Genomic DNA, 24,712 nt, shown 5'->3' with positions numbered 1-24,712 from the left:
AAAAAACTCATTAAGACACATTCAGGTGATTCAAATAAATATAAATTTTATTAAAAAAAACACCCACATTTCAGCAATATCAGGAATGATAATAGACAGCTTTCAAATAAACTGCATTCAGTACATTACAATACTTACAGTATTGGATATATTCATCCATATTTTATTTGTTTAATTATACCAAACTTTATGAGAGTAATGGAAGCATAAAGAAAATAAAAACAATGGCGGGGAAACTGTTTTTCTCATACCTTTTTTTACTTTCTATTTTTTTATTTTAGTGTCAAACTGCGTAGATTAAGTGGAGCAAATCTGTCACTCAGAGGACCGAAATCTTTCAAGTAACATTGACTCAGAAAAAAAAAGCATTTTCGAGTATGGCTATGCTTTTTTCTTTTTCTCTTTTTTCACTGCGTCTTAATTTAAACCACAACATGCTACTTAAGCTGGGTCCTGTACATTGAAGTAAACTGTGTTTGCCTGTATTAAAAAAATGAAAAATTTTCTGGAGAAACTTGACTGTAAACCTAGTGACAGTGAACACATCGTATTTACACAAATTTGCTAATAATTTGGGGGAAAGCCTAGACGACGGTTTAATAAACAGTAATTGCTAAGAGAACAACCTAGATGAACACTAAATAATGATTTGAATTCTTTGTTACATTTTTTTGTATGTACAATATGACATAATTTATTTCAACACATTTACATTCTATATAAAACGTTCTTGAATTACTTTTGTACATTTTTTTCTCTGAAAAGAAATGAAGTGCTTTCAGAAATATGCTGTTGTGGGTCGGAGGGGGTTTCCAACAAATTGTTCCAATATATATGACATTAATCGAAAACAAACAGAACAGAGGGGACTCGTTTTACAATTTCTTAGTGGTTATAAATAAACTGAACTATACACAGGCAATGAAGACGCTCGCTGCCAAGTATTTATCTCTTTTAAAATCTGCCTTTTATTTCATTAACAATACGTTTTCCCTTTAGGCAACTGAGTGCATATTCTTTAAATCCAAAATGAGGCTGTTCACTAAAACCACAAAAACGGTGAATTTCTCGCAAAATAGCTTTTGTCTATAAATACTTTTTTCATGGCCATTTTGGGATAAAAAGGACGAAAAAAGATGTCGGATGAGGATTACACATGATTTGTTGAAAAATGTCCCTGAATTTACAGTAACCAAAACTGAAAGTTCAAGTAAATTCCTTCTATTGAGAACGTAATGAAAGGTCTCTCTGCCTTCTGTCCGGCTTGCAGATTAGAAAGTAATACGTAGAGGAAGAGAAAAACACATGAATATCCTATTGCCAAACTGGGTTTGAGGTATATGACATGTTTGTACTGTACATCATTTAAAAGTGTTCTCACTGTCCAAATGAGTCTCACATTGTATATTTCCAGAATAGCACCTTAATGAGAAAAAAAACAAGCTGATACCCAGAGAAATACCACACAAACTTCTAAAACAATAATAAAAAAATTAATTTACTGTACAAATCTGACTTGTTTTTCTTAATATAAAAATTAAAGAACCCACAGCAATCCAGCTGCCTTCAGAAATTGACACTGAGCTTACCCTGTTTCATGTGTCTCAGTGTATAAAAACAAATCAACTAAGCACCAGACATTTCACGACATGTAATATTCACAACCAACGTTTCGCCTTGTAACATAAACGTTAACAGTCGGCAACAATTCAAATCAAACAAGCATTTTTTTTTTTTACGCTGTTATGTTAAAAATTGCACCATTGGATTGGCTCAACAGTATAAATATCAGGAATGCGGATAAAAGCACCAGTATATTGCAGCTAAAAAAGGTCTGGGTGTCTACAGACAGTATCATTGGTTGCTCTCATAACAAATCATTCAAAATTCTGGAATTTTACTTCGGAAGAAGACTTAAATCAATGTCCTTTGCGTTTCAATGGTCAAGTCGTGCAATTTAGGCCTTATATATATTTAACCCTCTTGTCATTAGAAGTGCTTAACAATTGCTAACTTTTTGAACGTCATTCTTGAGTCTTGTTCAATAAAAATGTATTTTTGTGAGGTGACATTAGATATTTTAGACAAACGTGCCTTGCCAAATTTAAAACAAACATTCTGTAAAGCTTGCTCTTTGTTTTTAAGAGTTACAGTAGAGATGTTTTAGACATCAGAAATGAAGCACCTGCAGTTTGCCTTTGTGTTAGAACTTCAGGCAAACTTACTGTAAGGCCCTGTGACCTTGGTGAAGGCGTATGGAGATGAACTTACATATGAGTTTGTTGTGCATGACAATGATCCTTCCATGAGTGCTTGGATGAAACGTTTGTAAGGAGGTTCCCCAATATTCACTGACGTCTCTTGATGCTCACGCTTGGCTCCTTTTTTGCTGCTTTTGCTTGGTGTGGCTTCACCCCCGTTTCGTTCTAAATCTTCCTCCTTTTCTCTGGCCTTCTCTGCCATTTTTGCTTCCCACAGTGCGAGACCGTGTTTGGCTTCATTCAGATTTTTGTGCTGGTAGAAAACTAAGGAAATACGAGTCGGGTGGTTGCGGTCTGGATTTTTTAGCGGTGTTGTTGCATGCAGCTCCTTTTTGGCACACTCGATGAGAACCGATCCGTGGCTGGGCGCCACCGCCACACCACCAATGTCAGGGTCCAAGAAGTTGTGCTCATTGTCTGACCACATCTCAGGTTTTTGTGGTGTTGTAGGTGTCTGCGGCGTCCCAGGCTCCTGTTTAATACAAGTCCCCATGAGAGTCCCATTGGACTGAGCTAATCCTTTGTGTGGCTCAAGGTGTAATGGCCCACCACTCATCTGAGGACCCGACATGCCCATTTCTGTCTTGATTTGCTTTTGAAAAGGATCTTGACCCGGTGGTAGTGTTTGGGAATTCTGGGAGAGATAGGCATTTGGATATCCTCCAAGTTGATTGTTGTTTGCAGCAATGTAGTCAAGACCTTCATGAGTTGGTGGTCCCCTTGCAAGAGGGCCCATAAATCTTGGATCGGGACTTCCATTGGGACCGTACTGGCTAAACGGTCTCATTGGATGAACAGGCCTCATGTTGCATGCGTTGTATCCATTGACCTGCATACCAAGCTCACCATACCTCGGTGGGTAGTTGCCATCATAACGCTGATTCACACCAAACTGCTGCTCGGCATAAAGGGCTGGTTGCTGTTGTTGATACATATCAATAGGCTTTGAGTTTGCACCATAATATGGATGAAATTTATCAACAGGCATTCCTCCATTATACTGATAACCTGGATAAGAATTGTTGGATCCATTAAGGTAGGCGTTTGGTGCATGGAGTGGTGAAGGGTAAGCGCTTGCTGGTGCTGATGTTGGATGGGAATAAATAGCCCCTGGTTTGGAAGTGCTTGGAAAAGGCCCCTGTTGGTTAAGAAACCGAGGGTAGTTAGCTGCATTCGGTGCACCGGTATAAGACGGGAGAACGCCCCCATGTTGTTGCTGGAGATGCTGAGGATGGGCCCCAATGGGACGTGTTGGTTGACCTGGTTGAAGTGTTGCTCCCACAGCCCCTGGGATATGTCCTGAGAAGCACAATACATTAATGACAACTTATTTAACAGACTGTACGTTTTGCAAACATTTTGCAAACAACTCACCAGCAACAGGAACAGTTGTAGCAGGGTTCTCGTGAGGGGCAACTTTTGACTTGGCCTTCTCTGCCTTATCAATAGCGCTTTCCAAGGCGGCATTCTTATTGGCAGCTGCTTTCTTGGACTCCAACTTCTTTTGACGGCAAGACTTTGCAGGCTCTGCAAGCATACGCACCTGGCGGCGAAAGGCACTGAGAACTTGAATGGCGCCTGACTTGACTTTCTCTAGCTGACCCTCCTCACTGCCAAATTCATCAGTGTTTGAAGCCTTGTAAAGAGGTAGGACATGGAGCTGCTCGTCGTCTGGGATCTTTCCTATCTCTCGGTTATCCTGGCTTGTTAATGTGCAGACCTAGAAACATGCACAAAGGTTTATTACTAAGTTGTATGATATTTATTCTGCCAAATGTATAAACCCCATCAGGATATAGCTTACCACAGTGCTGCCCCCTTGCATATTATGAAGATCTCTATGAGCATGGGCGCAAAAATCCATACAAGCTGTGACTCCAGAAAATGGACGGCCTTCCTTAAGGCCTAAGCGGCAATCCGGTGCCCTGTGTTCATGCTCCACCTTTGTGCAAGAAAAGGTGGTATATGTTATATGCTCAGGGTCACCGCATGTATACCGCTAGTTAAGTGAGTAGTACACATTAAAATTGGGGTAAATGGGTTAAGAGATCACTTGATTGACAAACAGAAACAGTGACCCTAAAATACCAAAACTCTTACCTGGTTTCCGTAAGCCTCAGGTGCCATAGTTTTATACAAAGGACCCAACAAGGTTGCCAGATTTTGAAAATTGTGTTCCAGTCTCTCTTCCTAAAAACATATTTGACGCAATATTAAATAACTGAATATGAATCAAAAGTATGTAAAAGTAAGTAAAGTATGTGTATCAAAGTATTTACCTCTCTCATGTCATCTCCCAGTAGCTTGAATTTTCTCGGTATCTTGCTACGAGCAAATTTGCAACCATTGTAGTACATGCTCCAGGAACAACCAAAAGAGAAAGATGCTCCACTGGCCTCTGGGTTTAACCCCTGGCATGCACATGTCCTCCTGTCGGAAGAGAAATAGGTTTAGGTCCTTGGACACGTTAGACTAACTTTGTCAGGGAAATGCAATCTCAGTCGAAGTTCAATTCAGAGACTCCAACTTGTGATATTATTAGTGAGTACCAGTTGAAAAAAAGAAATCCTTATTTAATTCCAGCGCCACCTATTTAAAAAATGGTGTCTTTTGCATTATGACTTACTCTTCATTGTGGGCACATCTTCTCTGTGTGTGGGCTCCATGCTTTGTTAGGGTGTCACTGAGTTCAAGGTAGAGACGATCAGCCAGGCTTGGTTGGATGCCTTCCCAAACCAGGATTACCACTATGATGCAAGCTGTGTCACATGTGTGGCCATTGCGTTCGCGCACTAAAACCAGTAGTTTCTCCTCGACGCTTGATCGCCTTATGACCTGCATTGAGAAATATCAAGATTTAGATGTTTTTGAACACATGGTAGTGGAAACTGCAGTAAGTTCATACCCATTTTGCTATGGGGCATCCCTGCGTACTTTTGCCCTCCTTGCCAGTATACACTACTTTCTCGATTCGGATGGAGCGCCCACTTAGTCCAGACCTTCAAAGTATTTGATAAATCAATGAATTCTACTGCACATTACAATAACATGTTGCTTCATCAATATTAACAATAACACATTTATTTTACCTGTTTTCCATCAACTTCCTGATGTCGGCAACACTTGGTGCTGATCCCAGGTGGGTGTAGTATGGACCTTCATCCTTTTCACTGAGTTGCTCTGAAGACATAACGATGGTTCGATGAATACTTGAACATAGAGCAATACAGCTACTAGCGATGAGAAACTCACCAACACAGTGACAGGAAGCAATCTCATATTGGGTTTTCAATGGTGTGTCGAGGAGGTTCTTTATCGGTGTGTCTAACAGCTTCATAGGAGAATCTATGAAACTTTGTAATAGGGCATCCTTCTTGGGTGTAGAATTAGGTGGTTTTCGCTGAGCTACAGGGGCGGGTGCGGATGGCAAGGGTTCCGTTTTGCACAGGTCTGTGTTCGTGGAAATTATTGTTACGGGTCCAGAGGATTCTACCTTGACCTTATTTGATGAATTAATGACGATTGACTTTTTCTCAAACATTGGAGATAGTTGGTACTGCCTCAGGCTTTGTTCCATTGAGGCCAAGATGCTGTTTGGTTTACTTTGTTGACACATGGATTGTTGACTTTCCTGCTTGACTTGAATTCCACTCGCTTGCATTCTCATTTGCTTTTCATGCAGTTCTGATGACGGTGAATCAAATCTGGGTCCATTTTCTGTTTTTATGGCCTTGAGGCCATATCTAGGGTCAACGACGCTTTGACTTTGCTGGGAAAGGATGTGCCTTTCTTGTTTTTGTAACAGGTGCATACGTAGAGCTGCATGCCTTTGTAAGTCTCCATGGGGACCTGCAGTTCCCAGAGGTAGTCGAGGTCCCATTTGGAACTGACTGCATGATGATTCTAACTGCTGCTCGGCTTTTGGGTATCTCTGAATTGGTAACTGTTGATTTATAGAAAGCTGTGATGAGTGTGTACCTGAAGAAGACTCTGGGGCGTCTGTGTGGCTCAGTGGGTGGTAGTGGTTAGGCCTCTGTGGTTGGACTTGCTGAAGGTTATTGATGCCTGAGTTGGAAGAAAACTGCCCTTGGTGAAGTTGTACCTTTGTCTCATTGTAAGTATTTGTGTTAAAATCGATGCGAGGGACGTGCTGGTTATTGTCTTGGGCAGGGTTCTTTCTGAGTGGCTGGTTTTGTTGAGGTTGTGGATGACCTGGCTGAGGCTGACTATGAGGTCTGTAGTTTGGAGACTTAATTTGCTGCTCTTTAAAATGTGGTGGGTTGGACAGTGGGCGCTGAGGTTGACAGTGTTGTTGCTGATTGTTGGCTAAAAACTCGGATGTCAATAGATCTTGCAAGTCAGGATCAGACAAGTGTTGTGGCGGGGTGTGGTTGTGGTACTTGGCATTGACTTGCTGGTTTGGTGGAATTGCACACTGCTCTGATAGACTCTGATGATTTGTTTGTGGTGTTTTGGAGTTTGTTCGCTGCCAATCTGGAATACTATTATTTCGGCTAGCAAAGTGTGATTGCCCCGGGAAACTTTCCTCCTGTTGCTGCTTGTGGCTGTTAGACCCTTGGTTGTTGGTCAAAAAGCTTCCATCAGATGTGTAACTTTTTGGTAGGTTCTCTGTTAACTTCTGACCTTGAGTATGCGGATTAGGACTTTGCTGCTTTGACTCAGGATTTGCGTGGTAGTTCCTCCATGTGTTCTGTCCTTGTGTTTGGTTTGAAAAACCAACGTCTGTGCGCTGTTTGTATTGGAAAGGGCCTGGTTCCTTCCACTCTGCTTGTTCTGAATTTGAATACATTGCATTGACTCTCTGAGATGTGGTGGCCGTTCCGGTATCTAACCCCACATATTGTTGCTTTTGAAAACTTGGTAAGTCCACACCAGCAGTTAAATGTGGGTTCCCGGGGTTTTGTTGCATCTGATATTGGAGACCAATGCTGTTTCCTTGATGTGGAAGGGAGCCGAGTTCATCACTGTGCACCTTATTTATACTCTGTGGAAAGGGACCACGTCCACCAGCTGCAGATTGTTGAGGCACACTGAGGTCAGGAAATGGATGCTCAAAGCCCCGGCTTGCGCCATCGCAAATACCGAGAACATTGATATCCCCTGAAAAGAACTGTGGGCCATTTCCATTTTGGTGCGAGTCCTTGGATATATTTTGAGATTGTGGCGTTGGGTCTTGACTGGGATAGGAAGGGGGAGGCTGGTGCCGTTGTTGCTGGTGGTTGGTTGCTCCATAATTGTCAGAGTATCCATTTACAACACAGTTATCGGAATTGTAATGAATTCCTTTGTCGTCCTTTACAGATACACCAGACTGCTTCTGTTGCGAATTTGGTATCGTAGCTGAACTGTGTGGTCCTGAGGTCAGAGAATGGGGCTGAGCACCTTCATTGGGCAGCCTGTTTATCACAGAGCCATTGACTGCATCTATTTGTGACCCAGACGTTTGTGGTGCAATTGACACCTGCTCAGGATAATACTGAGACAAAGTTTTTTCTAACAGGTCACCAGGAGTGCTTTCTATTGTTGAGGTTGCTGGCACGGCCCTGTTGGGAGCTGGAATTGTTTTATTCCTTGACGAATGGTAGATGTCTCCGTTTGGGAAAATATAGTTAGGCTTGTCTAACAAAATATCTGCATGTTCCGCATTTTCGCGAAATGCTGTTTCTTTTGTCATCTCAGGGCAGTTGTCCAACTCAGACATGCCATTTTCATCCCTTCCTGGTAGTAGCGGATCTGCTCTTAATTTTTTGGGGTGATTGGTCAAGAAGGACTCATCGGTGAATGCATTCTTTAATTCACCGTTTACCAATTCCCCGTTCATTGTAAAGGAATGTAGCCCTTGTCCGGAAGCAGGGCTGCTGCAATTCTCCCTGTTCCGTTTTATGGAGTTGATGGATGTGCTGGTCTTGTAAGAGCTCCAGTTTGTATCCGCAGTTAGGTGGAATGAATTTTCCTTTGAGGATGGGTGTCCATTTTGGAGTTTCCCAGAGATACTGTGAGATTTTTCAAATTGTGCCAATATCAGATTTTCTTCCGTCTCATGTCGGGGCTGTTCTGTTTCCATCTGGTCTGCTCAGAGTCCATTCAAAGGGCTGCCCTCTGTGCGTCCTGCAAGACCAAGAATAAAGTGGCAATTAGCAATAGCAAGAAGTGTTATCTGGCGGCACGGTGCCGGTGTTTTGGGGAAATACTTTTCAATTTTGGTTGTTCTTCTGCAACCACTAAATAACCAGAATGAAGAGGATTCATAGAGAACCCTTTTCAATTGTCCTTTTTATACAAATTTTAGTGATACATTTCGGAAAATAAAGTAATCACAAATATGATATTCCAAGTGGTTTTTGGTCCTTCATTCCTAAAACTACTAAACCAGTCCCCGACTAGTTTAACTATAGCTGTTGCATGTGGGGTTAGCCCTCCAGATGGTCACCAGGCAAATGGGTAGACTGCTTGTGGAGATGTGTACACCACAACCATTTAAGATAAACTAGCCTACATTAACAGCTCCTCCGTGTACCATTAATGCCACATATAGACTACATAAAACCCAAATCATTTGCTGAGGCTTAATGATTTTTTCAAAGTCAGTCTATACCTGAATTTATCACCTATGAATTGATATTTTTATTTGTACTGTTGTCACCTTTGTTGTGATGGGTTGAAGTTGGCTATGTTCAAGGACATCGAATCGATTTAATTCCCATGACACTTAGTGGCACACAACTGTGCTTGAATATTTCTTATGTCTACTTTAAATATCTTTCTTAGATTCAATAATGTGAGCCATTTGAAAAGTTTTTTTTTTTTTTTAATTCCCACTGGTTTTACCAGATTAAGTGAACACATTATGAATGGCATTCTTTTCAGCTATTTTATTGTTTCTATTTATTTCTTTATTTATTTTTGACAACCATTTTATGGCTGAATGTCACGCCTCATAGTCACAATTGTCTTTGAGCACTGCTTCATTAGAGATGTTGCTTACAGTATTGAATCCCTTTGAACCAGATCTTTTCCCAAATAAGTTGGACATAATGATCTTTTCACTGAGCGGTTAAAGTGCTGAAGCTTTGCGAGCCAGGCTTTTCAAGCATCTAGGCGCTTGCCCTGACAACACAACAGCCAGCTGCTTGACAGCAGGTGGGCAAAGAAAGCTGAAAACAAAGCCAAGACGTAGGCAACTAATAGTGAGTGACGATAGTGATGACTGATTTTACATTTTTGCAGTATGTTTTATTGTGTGTAGTTTTAAAACTTACAGAAACCTGATAGTGGGTGGTATTTTCAAAGTACAAACAGTCTCCAGTTGCTGAAACATACAAATCATGTTGGTCTCACATGCATGTAAGCATTTGTTTGTCTTTCAATTCTTAAGTGGAAGATGCATCTAATGGTGGAAATAATTCAGTGTGAAGTGTTGCTTGGTTTACAGACTGCTTTTTGCTTTCTCAATTCATTAATCCAATGGATCCAATTAATGGTTGATTTTTTTTTTTTATTAGTTATAATAGTTATAAATGTATAATATCACACTGTGGTAGTATGTTCTCTGCAGATAATTAGTTCTGCTTGCTTTTTTTTTGGTCCAGAAATTGTATCTAAAAATGCTTCACCGTCAGCCAGACAGGTGATTAAAACTTCCCTTCCCCACACATAGTCTGGTTCATTGTAATTCAGTAACCTAAGTCAAAAGGGGGACAGTGGAGCGCACTAGATTTAGAGCGCAGCTCCAGTCCTGAGGGACACTCCAGAGTTTACCAAGAACCCGAGCAGTGCAAAGCAGCTTGTCACAGTTGGATACACCCACACTGACAAAAAAAATCTTTGCGAACACCGAACAAAGCCTGGGATCCCAGCTGAGAGTATATGTACACACACAAACATTTAACACAATAACTTCTCCTGTCATTAATGTTTCAAAACTCTTTTCTGGCCATTGTCTTTTACTCTTCAGATTCACCAAGGAAGTTTCATTTCAATATATAACCACTGTTTCACGGCTGAAATTTAAAGCCGAGGCTCTCCCGTTGTACTAAAGTCACCGTGTGTTTTTGTACGCTGTTTGCATTCCCTCCCACTCCTGCAGCCCTTCTTCCAGTCCTCCACACCCTCTAATTACAAATCAGGTTACTCTGTACTTCAGTCAGTCGTTCATCCACTTCCCCTCTGTTCACTCTATAATCCAACCACAACAGTCATGCACATTCATATTAACTGCTGTTCTAGATGCCTCACGTCTGCTCTTACAAGCATTTGTTCTTGGTCAGTTGCTCCAACAAGCCTGAGGGCAAGGCTGCACCGGGACACAGGAAGAGTGTTGTCCAACAATGGACACAGTTTGCACTGGCTGACACATGACTGCAGAACTTTCTTAACAGGCTTTGTTCCATACATTTAACATCATTAGATCCTCTCCCAAACTCGGTGGAGGCTATAGTCATGCAGTCCCTTTAAACTGCATTTAAATGTTGTTTTGGTCTGAAGCGAGCAGAGTGTTACGTCACTGACATTTTTGAGTGTCGGACATTGTCACAATTACCTTTGTGGTATTGGTCTCATCACTCATCGCCTTGTCTCATCAATTTGTTATGCGTCTCCGGTGCTTCAGATGATCTAAAACACAGTGGGAGCTCGCTCTGCTCAACACGTCCATAACTGCTTTCAATGCTACCATTCATAAAACTGTTACAATTATGACTACTACTACTGCCACTTCTATAACTGCACCTTCTGATGCTCATGTTAAATAGTTCTACTACTATGTTAATGTGATAAATGACCTTTTTTAAACTAGCACTACCATTGCTACAGCTGCTGCAGCTTGGAGTGCTATTATTGATATTGCTACTTTTCCACTGTGTATATTGTCACAGTGCAACAACTGCTACTATTCTTCCTACTTCTGCTTGTGAAATGAGTTCTACTACCAAGCCTGATACAGATATTGCTTCCCTCCCTTCTGCTGCTATTACTTTCTTCACCACTACCTCTACTACTACTCATATTCCTATGAGCCTTTGACTCATTGTTTTTCCAGCAGCCTGATGACTGTATTTTAAAACAGCAGAATGTCATTTGGCCGACACAGTTTTTTGATCCTCAAGAGGGCTGGTGAAATATGAGAGCGGGCATAGTGAATGTGGTCTATTTGGCATGACTAGGCTGCCATATATAACATTCACTCCTAACAGCTGCTGGGAGAGACTGCACTTTCTAGGTTAAAGGCACAGACAGCCTGTCTGACATTTCCTGCTGTTTAAAGAAAAAAAAAAGATGCTCTTTGTGTGAGAAACGTGACAAGCCATGCATTGTATTTACTACCGAGTCCAAGCTACTCTGGCTTGCATGTGTGATTTTTCCCTCAGCTACAAGCCTTGTGTAAATGGGTCAGGCTGCTTGCATTCTAAGGTATTTGAAATCCCTCCCCTAAATATAGAGCTGGGACTGCCCCTCGACAAACCTCATGACCTCTGATAACATTTGAACAACATAGCATTCCACTTCATGATGTCAATACTGAAGTGTTTACTACAGTCTTCAATGATCATTTCATTGTTTTACAGAAGTGTTATGAATATTATAATCTCTATGTGTCTTAATATAACATCTTTCAATATTATTCCAGTTTTATTTTTCACTCCTGTGTCATTGGTCAAACCAAGTGAACAAACAATGAAGCATATATTCGGCGTGTGTTGTGTCTAATGGTCACAGTTTGCTCCTCCACAGTTTGGACAGATGTTCCCTCATGCTCATGAGGCTTAGTCCGGCACTGCACACTTGTGATTTATGTCACATGGCGCACTCCTGCTGCACTTACAATGCAACACACGCAGCCGCTTATGCCCCTGTCCATCTTTCATTCTGTTAGTATGAACAAACGACAGTGTTTCACAAAAGGCACAAGTGTCTACAGCCATTCATCCATTTTACCTCTTCCTGTCGCCCCTTAAACACCAGTGCTTTAAAATGCAGTGCAAAGAGTTTGAAGGTAGATGTGGGGGATGGAGTAACTCATTGCATTGTTGATTTAAGGTTGCAGCCCTCACAACACGGGCTGTTCTTTTAGCGACCTAGATTTTCTGATCTACGTTGATCATTTACTCCAATGTGTTGCTGCTTTTTGGATCTGGAATATGCATTGTCTCTAATGGTGGTTTAGAAATATGTGGGAAAAGTGTATTATTATTATGTAATTACATTTTCACGGTTTTTACAGTTCTCTTGCAGCGCTATATTTGTGTAGTTAGGAACAATTCTGTAGCTAGTATATGAATTTTTACTGGCAAACGTGCCTCTTGCTATCAACATATTAGGTCTTGTGTTAGGCACAGCAATTCAGTTGCATGCATTTTGTTTGCATTCAGTGTTTATTTCTGGAGCTCTGCTTCCACAGGCAGTCTCAGCTGCTGCACAGAGCTCTGAGAAGACTGGAGGAAAGTGCTGGGAATCATTGATCTGATGCAACGACTCTAATTATATTGGCAGCATAATGCACGGTGACGTCATCACAGAGTTTGTTTTTATCATCGGTTTCAATGCTGGACCCTATTTTCAAAACTTGTGAAGTGATGTGACATACCCTTGCGCATCTTTAGGACAGTACATGGAAATCAATTACGTTTCTACAGTGCGGACTGCACCGCTGTACCCGCGTGGTATACTTCAGTGCGGCGTACGCATGTACATAATCCGCTTTCTTCTTAAATGTTGTGGGTAAAATTGTATTTGGGTGAACTCTCTAGTCCGGAAACTATGGTAGTTTAAATCTACAGCAAGATTTTAGGCAAACTTCCTGAGGCAGATACTCGTTCTTATAGTATTGTTGATCACCAAGGAGCCAAGAAGCCACATGTAAACGCTCAACTCTCTGGCTTGTTTTACTATAATATAAACCCAAACTGATTGGATACACAAATGAAGATAACTTGTTAGAATGTTCTAAGCAAAACTGCATGATTTAATGTGAAGCTGTAAAGAGAAATGAGATGGACAGCAAAAGGGGAAAATCCAAATTGGTATTTGTCATGGCGATCAGTGGACCTGCCAGTGACATTCAAACAATGACCATCAACAGTCAGGATCAGATAATAGTCTTGTCAGCGCGAACAATGTTGGGTTTACTGACCTTATATGTGTGAAACGTTATTATATCAGCTACTTCTCAGTGCTATCGTGTGTTGGTCACGTGAGAGTGATGGACACTGATCTTTCACCATCTCACAGTCACAACTTTGGCGTGCATTTTTTTTTTTTATTGAAAAAAAGTTTGCTTAAATTCTTTAAACCTTCTCTCTTTTTTAAAAAATAAATTTGTTTTTAATTATTTTAATTTAACGGAATTGTACAAGGTTCACGTAATGCTCAAGTGATGGATATGTAAGTGATAACGGCTGGTTAATTCACTACATAGCGACAATGACTATCAAGTATAAAGCAGCGGTCACCGATGTGGGCAGGATCCTCGACCCTACATGCTGGACCATTGCACGTCGCTTTGGATAAAAGTGGATTGTAAAAGGCATTTCACCAATCTTTTTTAACCACTTACACATCTTTGTGAGTCTCAGTTTAATTAGTCTGATACTATATTTTTGCCTGATCAGTGGACACCTGTAGATACTTGAATGAAGCAGTATTGCCAGATCTTTAACAGAAAATAAGTCTCTCTCTTTTGCACCCAGTGGTAAAGAATATTGGTGCTGACACTGGCCTCTTATCTCCACATCCTCAGGCGATGATAGCTGAGTCACATGACTGCCTAGAGCAATAGTTTTCTTGTCTCTGATGTCTGGTAACCACCAGCTCTGGCCGTTTGTGTCCATTAGGAACTTCAAAATGTCACATGTTTAAGGTTTAGCTAGTGAATCATGAACCTTCACTAAGTCATCTAAGATGCCTATTTGACATTCTGGCTATTTCCTGGAATTTCTCCTTCACCACAAATTACCCCCGAATGACAGATGGAATATTACACTTCTGTTTGATGATGAAACAGAACTTCCATTCTAATAGTGTGTATTGAACCCCTTAAAATGGGGTCTGTAGGTTTACATTTTCTTAAATCTGTAATACGAAACAGATGTTGCCAACATTCCTTTTGCTGTCTTTGTGTTCCCAAAGCTTTTCCCCTTTATTCTTGTTTCCTGCCTTGAAAGACTCCGCAGACGTTGAAGCTGGGGTTTGCTTAATGTTTATAGTTGGTCATAAACTGTCTTTTAATAAAAAGAAAGAGGTAAATGTTTGGGGGAAAATGCTCTGTATCAATGGCTGCTCACTTGAGAAGATGAAGATCGGATTTATCTATGGAGCTATAAAGAACCATGCCAAAATACATGTCCTCAGTCATGTAAAAGTAGTGTAACAACATGCATCTCTGAGTCATATCTGATAACCATCAAATGTGAGCATATTGAAAGAAGTCAGAAAACAATGGCAGCGCATGCAGATCTTATCTGGTGTTGTGTCTTTGGCCTTCCAACTGGTGTTGGAGACGAAGACAACACTTGACTACACAGTTCTCAAATTTGTTTTTGTCTGTTAGCGTTCTGCCTTCAGTGCACCTGAGGACGTGATGAGTCAGAACATTTTAAGGGCGAGGTTAAACAGGCTGAACTTGATAAGCAGCTTTTTCTTGAACGTTGTCGTCCACAGCCAAATAGTTAACTTGAGACACCGAGTAGATTTTGCGTTAGACATTCGTCTCTCATTGTTCAGGCTTGGATTTGCTAGTTGCGTCTGAGAGGTCAGTGGAGCAGAGCGTTCACCGAGTCTAACCCTAAACTCTGCTTCACACCGAGGCTCAAATTAGCAGACCGTGTCTTGCGCACACAACTACACTCATCCACCAATCAAATCCTCTTCTTCTTTCTAAATTTCCGTCTCCCCCCTCCGACCTTCTGCCCATGCAAAGGTCAGTATAGATTAACTGTGCACAGAGCAAAGTTAATATATCTCCGAGTACACTGTAACCATGGCAACCATCTTCTGAGCTCACCATATGGTTTAAACATTTTCCCCTGCAGACAATGCTGCGCTGCTGTGCTCTGCACATGTGATTCAAATATTGATCCAGCCAGTGAATCAATCATCGTAGAAATCCCAATACTGACATCCAGTCGCTGAAACCTTCAGATATGCATCCTGTGCCTCCAAAAACACAATAATTATCAGTGCCATATTTCTAAAGGTGCGAAAACTTTTCCACCAAAGGGCCCCCGTCGTAATTGCATGTCTTCTTTCTTGCAGGGTTGTAAATGAGAAGTTGTAAGACTCGCAAAGCTGATCATTAAATATGAACCGGAGAGAGCACTGTGAGGGAGCGGTAGTTGGCTGCCTTTCTTCGCTTCAGTCAGTGACTGGATACTCATGAGCTTTCTGTCCCATTTCCATTCTAGTGGCTTGTATTGGTTAACAACAAATAGGCGAACACTAACTCGGTCTGAGTGAGATTACACGTATATTCTGTGACTTCGATTTAGTTTTCTTGAGATGAGATTTCATTCGCACAGTAGCAAACAGTAAGAACAAAACTTACTGTCCCACTGTATGTGGAGCAGATTCAGAACCTGTCAGTGATGTCACTGAGGGCTCTGGTGGGGCTACGCTTTTAAATGTCTTTCAGGAGCAGCTGTCCTTCTTTGTGCTCCTGGAGCAGACGACGGGGACTGTGAGGCCACGGCTTTTCAATGACAGCTTTTAGCATCCTCCTTATCTAACTGCCATCTTTGAGGACAGCAAGAGGCCGTCAGGAGTTCAGTTGGACCACTCACTGCAAGATTGCGTGATTGTGACTGGGTTTAGTACTATCTCGTTTTGAGGTTATTTTAATAAGCACAACCCCTTGGAATGTACCGTCTGGTTTTCAAGTGGGTCAGACAGCCATATGAAACCTAAATACATTGAGACAGTGACTTCACTCCAGCACCAGAAACGTGAAACAGGAGACAAAGTCGCAGTTGATGATGGATCTAGTCATTCACTGGTTTACATTGAGACAACGCTTTTCAAGTACAATACAGAACAATAAAAGATTTGCATTGTTTCTCAATCTTCAGTGTTGCAGGCAAACACTAGTTGACATCTCTGTGCCAAGACCTATTTGTTTGCAGTAGCTGACATCCTGGAACAGTGAAGGGAGTTGTGTTTTTTTATTTATCAAGTTGCACCACAAAAGGGTTCACTTATTTAGACCAGTCAAAGAAGGCCAAATTTGGCTTCTCAAACCACCAATCTTTTTCCTGAAAACTAATATCCATTGATTTCTCCTGTGTAACAGAAATTAGTCTGGAGAATACCAACCATACCATAAAACAGCTGCGAGTGGGAGAACAGCAAGTGATTTAAGCAGAGTTATAATCTTCTAAATTGTACTCCTCATTTCATGTCTCTCAGCGTTGTGTCACATGCACCGACTGTCGAAAGGTGGTGGAAAGAATCTCATCTAGCATTCATTGAGACTATTGCCGCACATGGTGTTGTAAGCTGGGAATTAAAGAAGAATCATTGTCACTGAGGTTTCTTGTTTTCTTTGCTCATTTTGATGTAACTCTACAGTGGGGAATTGAAAACAATAGTAAGTCTGCTATTGTACTAGTAAGTCTCAGCGCCTCTTTTTGTGTTGCAATAAGGTTCTCTAGTGTCTGCGTGTAGTTTCACAGCCTGTCAGCTCGCCTTGTATTTGCAGTTGTATCGTTGTCACGCAGTGGTCAGGAGGTGCATCTAAATCTGGAACTCTGTTCGACTTCCTATCGAAGTCGGCATGTACCAAGAGTTTTTATGTCGACGTGTATGTGTGTAGAACTAATGACAAATATTCATCCTGTCAGTAAATCAGCGAACCCGTAAATGTGCCGAATCGTCCGAGCTGACCTCACGAGAAGCGCTCGCTTTGGGGTTCTTACGTAACACCCTACTCGCCGGGACAGTGTTTGTAAACAGAGCGGCCATGTGTGCGCTCACGTGCAGGAAGATTTGAGTCGCTGCCCTCGCTGTCTCAGCCCCAAGGTAAAGCTTGACATCGATACGCGCTCAAGGGACTTGAAACACTCCCAATGTCACTCGAGCTCAGCTTCAGAACCTTTTCTCCAAAGTCACACTTCCACCCGCGATGTGGACCGAGCCGGCAGGTGGGCCTCATGTCGTGTCAGGGTTCCGTCGATCGGTACTATTTCTGGCTGTTTCGTTTGAGAAGTAGTCGCTAACTGTTAAGTCCTCATGACAGTGAGGCTTTATTTATTACTGTAACATTATGTATTGTCTCGCATTTTTCTGTCATCTCAGCAGTGCAAGACCTAATAGCTCGGGAAGAAAGACTATTTTAATTTACACTTTTCAAGACTGTAATTCTGAAAATTGCCATTATCTTTTTCCTCCAATTGGTCTCCATCAAATACTTTATTCATTTGAACCGTGCATTATAAATGAACCCACCTACTTTCTTCACCTCCAGTATTCTTGCTCAGCCTCACCAGATTTTCCATTATGTTTACTGATGCAGCCCCTCCACATGTTTCATGCAGTACCGTGCTGCGCCTTTCTTTTATGATTTAAACATGACTGCAGATTGAATTACCATGTCATGTTTTCAGACTATGATTTGAATGGGCCCCTGTTGTGCCTTTCATTTTGCAGATAAACTGGTGCTAGTATGGGTTTCAGGGGCTGGTGCTTTGTTTGAAATGATTAAATATGGGTTGGACAAAACATCTCTTGCATAAATTATTGCCTGCATCAATTTTGCCTGCATTAATTATCTTATATGGTTGATATTCTCAATAGTGCTAAAGGACTGCAGTGCCTTTTAAATAGCATGTTTGATGCTTGAGGTGGGGTCAATAGAGTGGCAATATTTCCATTGCATTTTGTAATAGTTTCTTGGTAACTGTGATACTACGGCGATTCTGTGAAAGAATATTTAAAAAAGCTTGTGCGAAAAGTCCAGTTTAGGCTAAAGGTTTGTTCTTCTCTGTCTGTGTAGCAAACCATCCCCCATAAGGGAAATCAATATCAGAGAAATCAATATAACACTCAGCGCATCGCCATTTTGTCTTCAGAAAGCAGTTGAGCGTCCACTTCTTCCAAGCAGGTATTTCTCTGTAAACTGCCAAAGCGTCTCCAGACCCTCCTCTCCTGAGTCATATGGGTTGAAATATGATGTGTGGGCAGGGCAGAGTAGGGTCAGAGGCCGGGGCTTAGGTTAGGAGCTTGCCCTTTGTAATCTGACAGCATTGTTGTTTAGCGCTATGGCAACTGGACCTTCTCCCTAAAGGTGATATTGTCTTTGCTCTCACGGTGACATAAAGAGGGCTCCCAGCGGTGGAAAGGAGCTGTCCAACCGCATGGCTCAGTCTGTGGGTGTGGATAGATGAGAGCAGCAATGTGCATGTGATTGATCTACTTGTCCCTTCCCCCACTCAGTCCCCTGTAGGCCTACTAAAGCTCAGCTGCTGATGTAACAGCAGCCATGCAGAGACTCAGGAAAGCACTTAAGCACAACCATTGACAGTCCAACAATGGTGTCCTAGATAGTCCGCATGCTTACTACTTACTATTTTCAATGATTCATGTGTCGTCCAGCCGCCTTCACCTTTCCTGTTTATTTACTTTGTTCAACAGCTGTACATTTGAAGACATCTCTCTACACTCCCAACTTTGACAAATATTTGCAGACAGTACTTTGTCAATATTTGTTGTGTTTGTTGCACTAGCCTATTGTAGTGTTGGGAAGAAGCCTTAAAATACTGCCAGAAAGGCATCTGCAGACATGAGAGAGATGTATTCTTGGAATTTTTGAACGACCTCAGATGCTGCTGACTCGACTCTTGTTGCGCTTTTCAGTGTCCTTTTTGATTTGTCAAACCCTACCGTCGTACCATGGAGGCCACAAGGCACAACTTCTGGCTGATCCTTCTGTTGTTGGTAGCTAATATCTTCACATTGTTGACATACATAACATTGCATATTCTGCATTTGTAGCCACAATACCACTTGCAGAACATGTGAGTGAGATTTCAAAAACAACAACTGCCTACCAGGGAATATATGATGTTAGTTTTAACTCACTCCTGTCATCTTATTGCTCCAGTAACCGCCGTCATATAGTAACAGTATTCTGAATATAAAACATATTTCTATTCAACATGCCGAATGGTCATTTTTTAATATGCTACGAAAATGTAATGTTTTGTGACTTAACAAAATAGTTGGTTGTTATGTGCTGCCTAAGAGCGTTATATTGTAATACCATTGTGTCTGTTTCAGTACATGTTTCATTACATGTTTATTATACTTTTTACTGCCTCTTATAAGATTGATTTGTATGTTATGTTTCCTGTTGTTGCTGTTTTTTTTGGGGGGGAGGTTAGTTTTTAAACCTGCAGGAGCCATGAACGGGGTGAAACAATGGATTGCTTTTAATGATAATTATCATAATTATTTTGCATAGAAAATCATTTTAGTTGGTGATCAAAGCTATATGTATTTCCACACAAATATTTTACACACTTTTCTACCAAGTGTTTCCTTTCAATGGCTGAGATTATTAAGACACCACTTCTCTCATTCATATCTCTTCACTTTTTGCGATTCACACTTTCATCCGCTCGTGTTTTGATCTCTTCCCAAAATCATCATTGTCCAAAAATAAAACCTAAGTCAGTGGTTGCTGCAGTTAGCAGTTAGTCCTTATTCTGCACCTTGCAGGGATTAATTGTGTTCCTTTCTTACCTGAGGCCAAACTGTGATCAGGAGAATACACAAAGCCCAATACACAAATTAGAGGCAGTGCTTTTATATTGAAAGAGGCCATTCAGATGCTAATCTTTCAGTTGTCAAGGAAAAGCTAACATCCCATTAGTCGTTTGCTCCGCGGTAGTGCTAATGGCCCCTGGAGTATTTCAGTATTAGTTCTTTAAAAAAATACTTGTGTTACTCACCAAGCATGATACTTCTAACATGGTTGTTATTACTCTTAGCCAGCTCCCTTTAAAGCCCTTTATTTACAGAGAGAAAAACACTCCCATTCTTACGGCAGTTAATGGTGAGCTAGGATTGAATTTCATTTGCTTTGGAGCTTTCTGACCTTGTCCGTCTTCTTCTTGCCTCTGCCAAACCTGTTCCCTCCTAAATTTAACCTTTACACTCAGTTCTTACTCATCTGTATGTAAAGGAGCGCTATTTCCGAGTTATTCTCGGCAAAGCAGTGACGCGGTGCCGGCTCCGCTGCCGTGCCGAGCTAAAACTGTTTGGCAGATATAGATTGGACTTTTACTCCCTCACTCTGCAGCACAAAGAAAGACATTCACACACGCAAGAAATGGCCACAGTAACTGCATCTTTGACATCAAGGAAATGTCCCACCTTCCCTCATAACGTAGCGCAAAACTGGAGACTGAAACGTGAAGTAAAACCCAGAAAATTATCCAGCCCAGTCACTACTTTCTGGAATCTTTAGGCGTCTACAATGTTGAGTAAACACATTCCTGTTGCTGCCTCTTAGTTTCAGACGGCAGGAATGTGGAAGAATATGGTCAGCCATGTTGGAGTAGCTTTATCTAATATCCCCTCCTTATTATGTTGGCTTCTGCCTCTACGATGGGGCATATTTACAGCAACAGCACCGGTGGGTAAAAAGAGCATAAACATGGACACAGTTGATAGTAAATAACATGAGACTGAAGACCCCTGTCCTCTAAGCAAATTCTCACCTCTGTTTACGTCCCTCCACTTTGTAGAAATTCCCATAAACCGTCTGGATCTCCTCTTTAACAAATCCTAAAGGGCAGCCATCTTGCCTCCTTCTGTTCTTCTATGAAATAGACTATCCTCCACATCAATATTCATGGCAAGCCGCCTGACGTAGACTCTCATCATCAGCAGAAGCCGGGCTCTGGTCGTCGGTCGGCCTGAGAAGAAGCCTCCACCGGTCGTGCAGTAGAGGCTCGCCGGCCGGACAAAATGTGCATGCAGGTCCAGGGAATGATCCCTGCTTCCCTGGCAAACTGGAGTAATAACAAAATCACTTTCCTGCTGAGTCTTTCCCGCACAAAGGGACAGGTTTTCACCCCCCCTCCTCTTTGCTCCCTCCTCTCTTTTTCTTCTTCCCTCAGCCGTACACAATAGTGAACACTATGATGGCTGCCCTAAAGCACCGGAGTGGATTCAGGATAGAACTCCACCCCCAGTGCACTTTTTGTTGAATATTGCACTGGTCTGACTGAGTGCAAGAGACCTCCTCCCCCTTTCTTTCTGAAACAGGAAGCCAGATGACTTGGGGGTTTCCCTCCCTTTTTTCACTATATCTCCACTTCCTTCTTTCATTTTCTATCTTTCGCGATCGGCGGTTGCACAAGATTGTCTTTTAGGTGAAACAATTGCTCAACTGCAGCGTTCTGTCCAGTTTGGAGTCCAACCAGTTGAGCTTTTCCAACGGCTGTGTCTTTATTTGGCACCACCTCTGCTGGCTGACTCATTTTTAGAGTGCAGAGTGTAGGACTTCTCTCCTGCCGCACACAGGCTGCATTTTTTTCATGTGACTGCCAATGGACTGCCTCCTGTTTACACTGGCCACGTGGGCTAGATAGTAAACTCCAGTCCTTTAAAACCCCCATTTAAATTAGTGATACTTTTTTGAGTTCATTCTCTCGAATCCATCTATTTATTCATCTCACTAAGGTTATTACAATTGTTTTATACTGTAATACTTTTATATCTCTTTGACACCCAAATGATGTGACAAAATTGCATCATACTTCCAATGAGACAACAGTAAGATCTGCTTATACTTTGATTTTCTGACAGGTGGTCCCTTAAAATAATCTTCTTTTCGATGTAATGCGGCTTAAATAGAGACCCCCGTTCTATTTTCCAGCAGCCTGCACTGACATTTGTTGACTCAATGGTTTCTGGCCGAGAGCAGAAAACTAAATTTTTCAAGCAGATTGGGGGAGGTGGCAGCAAGGAAGGAGAAGTCAACTGAATCCGCAAAGTGACTGTGTTTTTAAAATATGCTGATGGGAGGTATTTTTCAACTGAAACACTTCACACGTTTTCGTGTCTGTAAACAACTGCCTTGTTCTGTCCATGTCATTTTGCATAACATTGCATCAAACATTTACTAAAGACACCAGTGAACCCAGCCGGATCACTAAGGTCAAAATATGTGGCCAGGACAAATAAAAAAATATTTACTCAGAGGGCACAGATTGTTTTTCAAATATATATTTATCTGAGATGTAAAATGTCTTAGTTTTATACTTGTTTTTCCAATCAGCTGCTTCTGAAATTAATTTGAACTGCTGATAATATAAGTTTCCAGATGCAAAGAAACCTCTCTCTGCAGTAGATATTAATATTTAGCCATGTCTCGTAGATTCACGATTGTAACAGTACATGGCGATGTTTTTGCCCAATATTGTTGTGTTATATTTATTTCATCTATCACTTGAAATATCATTGATACCACAGAGAGTGACGAATGGTGATTGGTTAGTTGTTTTGCTGGATAATGGAGAGGAGAGGAGAACAATAAGATTATGCTTTCATGCAAATTCTAGTAATATTCAAGTAATATTCTTTCTTTTTTTCGGCACCTTTCTGTCCTGGTTCAATGACCTAATACTCCTGCATTCCCGTCTCTCAAGGACATGTGCTTCTTCTCAGTAATCCCATTCCCCCCACCCCACCACTCGGTTACTGGTTAATTCTGTAGAACTAAATTATGTAGGCTTCATATTTTCAACCATTACATTTTTGGTTTGAATTATTAGTGCACATTGCAGCATCTTAAACAGCTTAAAGTCCTGCTTTTAACTTTGCCATAGTTGCAGCTGTAGCGCTAGAAGTTACACAGTAATACCTAAGATAGTAGTCTTGTCTGATACTGCCTTGTAATGGTTGAGCAGAATAGTGTAGTATTTCAGTGCTCCACTGTTTTTGTCTTCTGACATCATTAGTCAACTTGTCTTTTTAGCTGTGGTTTACCCGGAGCGCAGCTAAAGTTACTCTGTTTGGATCCTAAAATAGAGGCGTGCAGTCAGAAGCCGACTCTCCTCCTCCTAGGCCTGGAAATACTGCCTCCTGATTGGATCAGTTTTTATCTCTTTGCCTCTTTTAATTTACATAATAGTAGCAGTATTTTGTTTTGTGATTTTCTAGATTTTTGGGGGGGCTTTGCCAGTTCTTCTGAAATACAGAATTTAGTTGTAGATGCAAATTGAAGAAAAACAATCTCCTCTTTTTCTTCATGCTTATGTACTTTGTCTTACATACTGTTTTTTGCGGGTGTTCCCTTTAAGTATCACCCTTGTGTTATACAAGTTTGTCATCCTTTGTTGTGTGTGTGTAAAAAAGGTCAGTTGTGTTTCAAAACATCAAAAAAAAAATCTAATTCTGTTCATATTGACGTGTCTGTGTGGTAAGCCTCAAGATGTCCTTGATCTGCACATAAGTGGAGGGGAACTATCCGGTCCTTTCAACAGATAGAGAGCCAGAAGTGACAACACTGGAGCTGTGAATATCCTGGTGTCGAGTAATAGCCTAACTTAACTTCCCCACCCTTCAACTGCCATCAAAGTGCCCCTGAGCAGGGCAGTTAACCAACAACTACAGCAATGAAAGGTCCCAAAGGCCATTCTGCAGGGCACTGCTGGGCGGTTGTTGCTACATGTCGGGCTTCCTTCTCCATCTGGATGTGGACCCCGAGGCCGAATGCAAGAAAGTGGAGCAAATCAATAATGATTTCTTTTACGCTGCATTTTAATTAGCCCGTCACACGTTTTTAAGTTAATAAGGTTTAAGACGTGTGACTGACTGATGTTGTTGAGTTCCAGTATTCCATGGCACTGGAAACTGAGACTGAAATTCCAGGGATAGATCGAGCCTCCAAGTTTGGCCTGTTTGTTGCTCTGCAGTAACTTGTGAGCCTCTTGCTGGGTTTGCTTGAACTGGAAGCTACTGTAAATCCTAATCACGGATTATCTCTGAATGTCATCCCTGTCGGCCTGTCAAATTTCAAAGGGCTGGAGGTGCGTTCCGACGCCTAGTTTTTGCAGGACTATGGCCTCCCGCTGACCCAAGGTGACGGAAATCCAGGCACACTTATGACTTGACAGATGTCACACCTTAGAATTACCACAAACATTGAGATTTAAAGGATTTGTAGCTGCAGGGTCACATGACTGGAGATGTTTTTTTCAGTTTAAAGCACTTTCTCTTTTGGTAGTCCATATAGCTGATAATATCAAATGCAGCTCTGCAGATTTATGAATACTCATTCTTTGACACAAAGCATTGAAACTTAAAATTGGACACCAATAACCATTGAGATTATTGTGCCGTTTGTCATTAGAAGATAACACTTTTTAAAGTTCCATTGTTGTGCTGATGTGTGATGATTGACAACACTGAAAAAATCGTATGGGAAAAGTGAC

The 24,712-nt window shown here is 41.4% G+C and overlaps 1 protein-coding gene across 1 annotated transcript; it reads right to left on the bottom strand.

Moving 5' to 3' along the window:
* Positions 1-20: 20 nt before the first annotated feature.
* On the bottom strand, positions 21-21,412 carry tet2 (tet methylcytosine dioxygenase 2). The gene is made up of 10 exons (XM_053855049.1): positions 20,990-21,412; positions 5,514-8,390; positions 5,351-5,441; positions 5,167-5,260; positions 4,888-5,096; positions 4,541-4,691; positions 4,362-4,451; positions 4,066-4,203; positions 3,636-3,981; positions 21-3,560 (listed from the first exon to the last, which is right to left on the bottom strand). Exons 2-10 carry the CDS (start codon positions 8,344-8,346, stop codon positions 2,212-2,214), a joined length of 5,301 nt encoding a protein of 1,766 aa, XP_053711024.1. The 5' UTR covers positions 8,347-8,390; positions 20,990-21,412; the 3' UTR covers positions 21-2,211.
* Between the last annotated feature and the right edge of the window lie 3,300 nt (positions 21,413-24,712).

The sequence above is a fragment of the Synchiropus splendidus genome, chromosome 2 (genome assembly GCF_027744825.2).
Source record: "Synchiropus splendidus isolate RoL2022-P1 chromosome 2, RoL_Sspl_1.0, whole genome shotgun sequence".
In the NCBI taxonomy this organism is placed as follows: Eukaryota; Metazoa; Chordata; class Actinopteri; order Syngnathiformes; family Callionymidae; genus Synchiropus; species Synchiropus splendidus.
The sequence above is the reverse complement of the archived record's forward strand: the minus strand, read 5'-3'. Positions and strand labels throughout refer to the sequence as shown.

Coding starts and splice junctions, on each gene's coding strand:
- tet2 (XM_053855049.1), bottom strand. CDS start 8,346: ATGGAAACAGAACAGCCCCGACATGAGACGGAAGAAAATCTGATATTG. Junction 5,261..5,350: donor AGGAAGTTGATGGAAAACAG/GTAAAATAAATG, acceptor AATACTTTGAAG/GTCTGGACTAAGTGGGCGCT. Junction 4,204..4,361: donor CTGAGGCTTACGGAAACCAG/GTAAGAGTTTTG, acceptor TCTTGCACAAAG/GTGGAGCATGAACACAGGGC.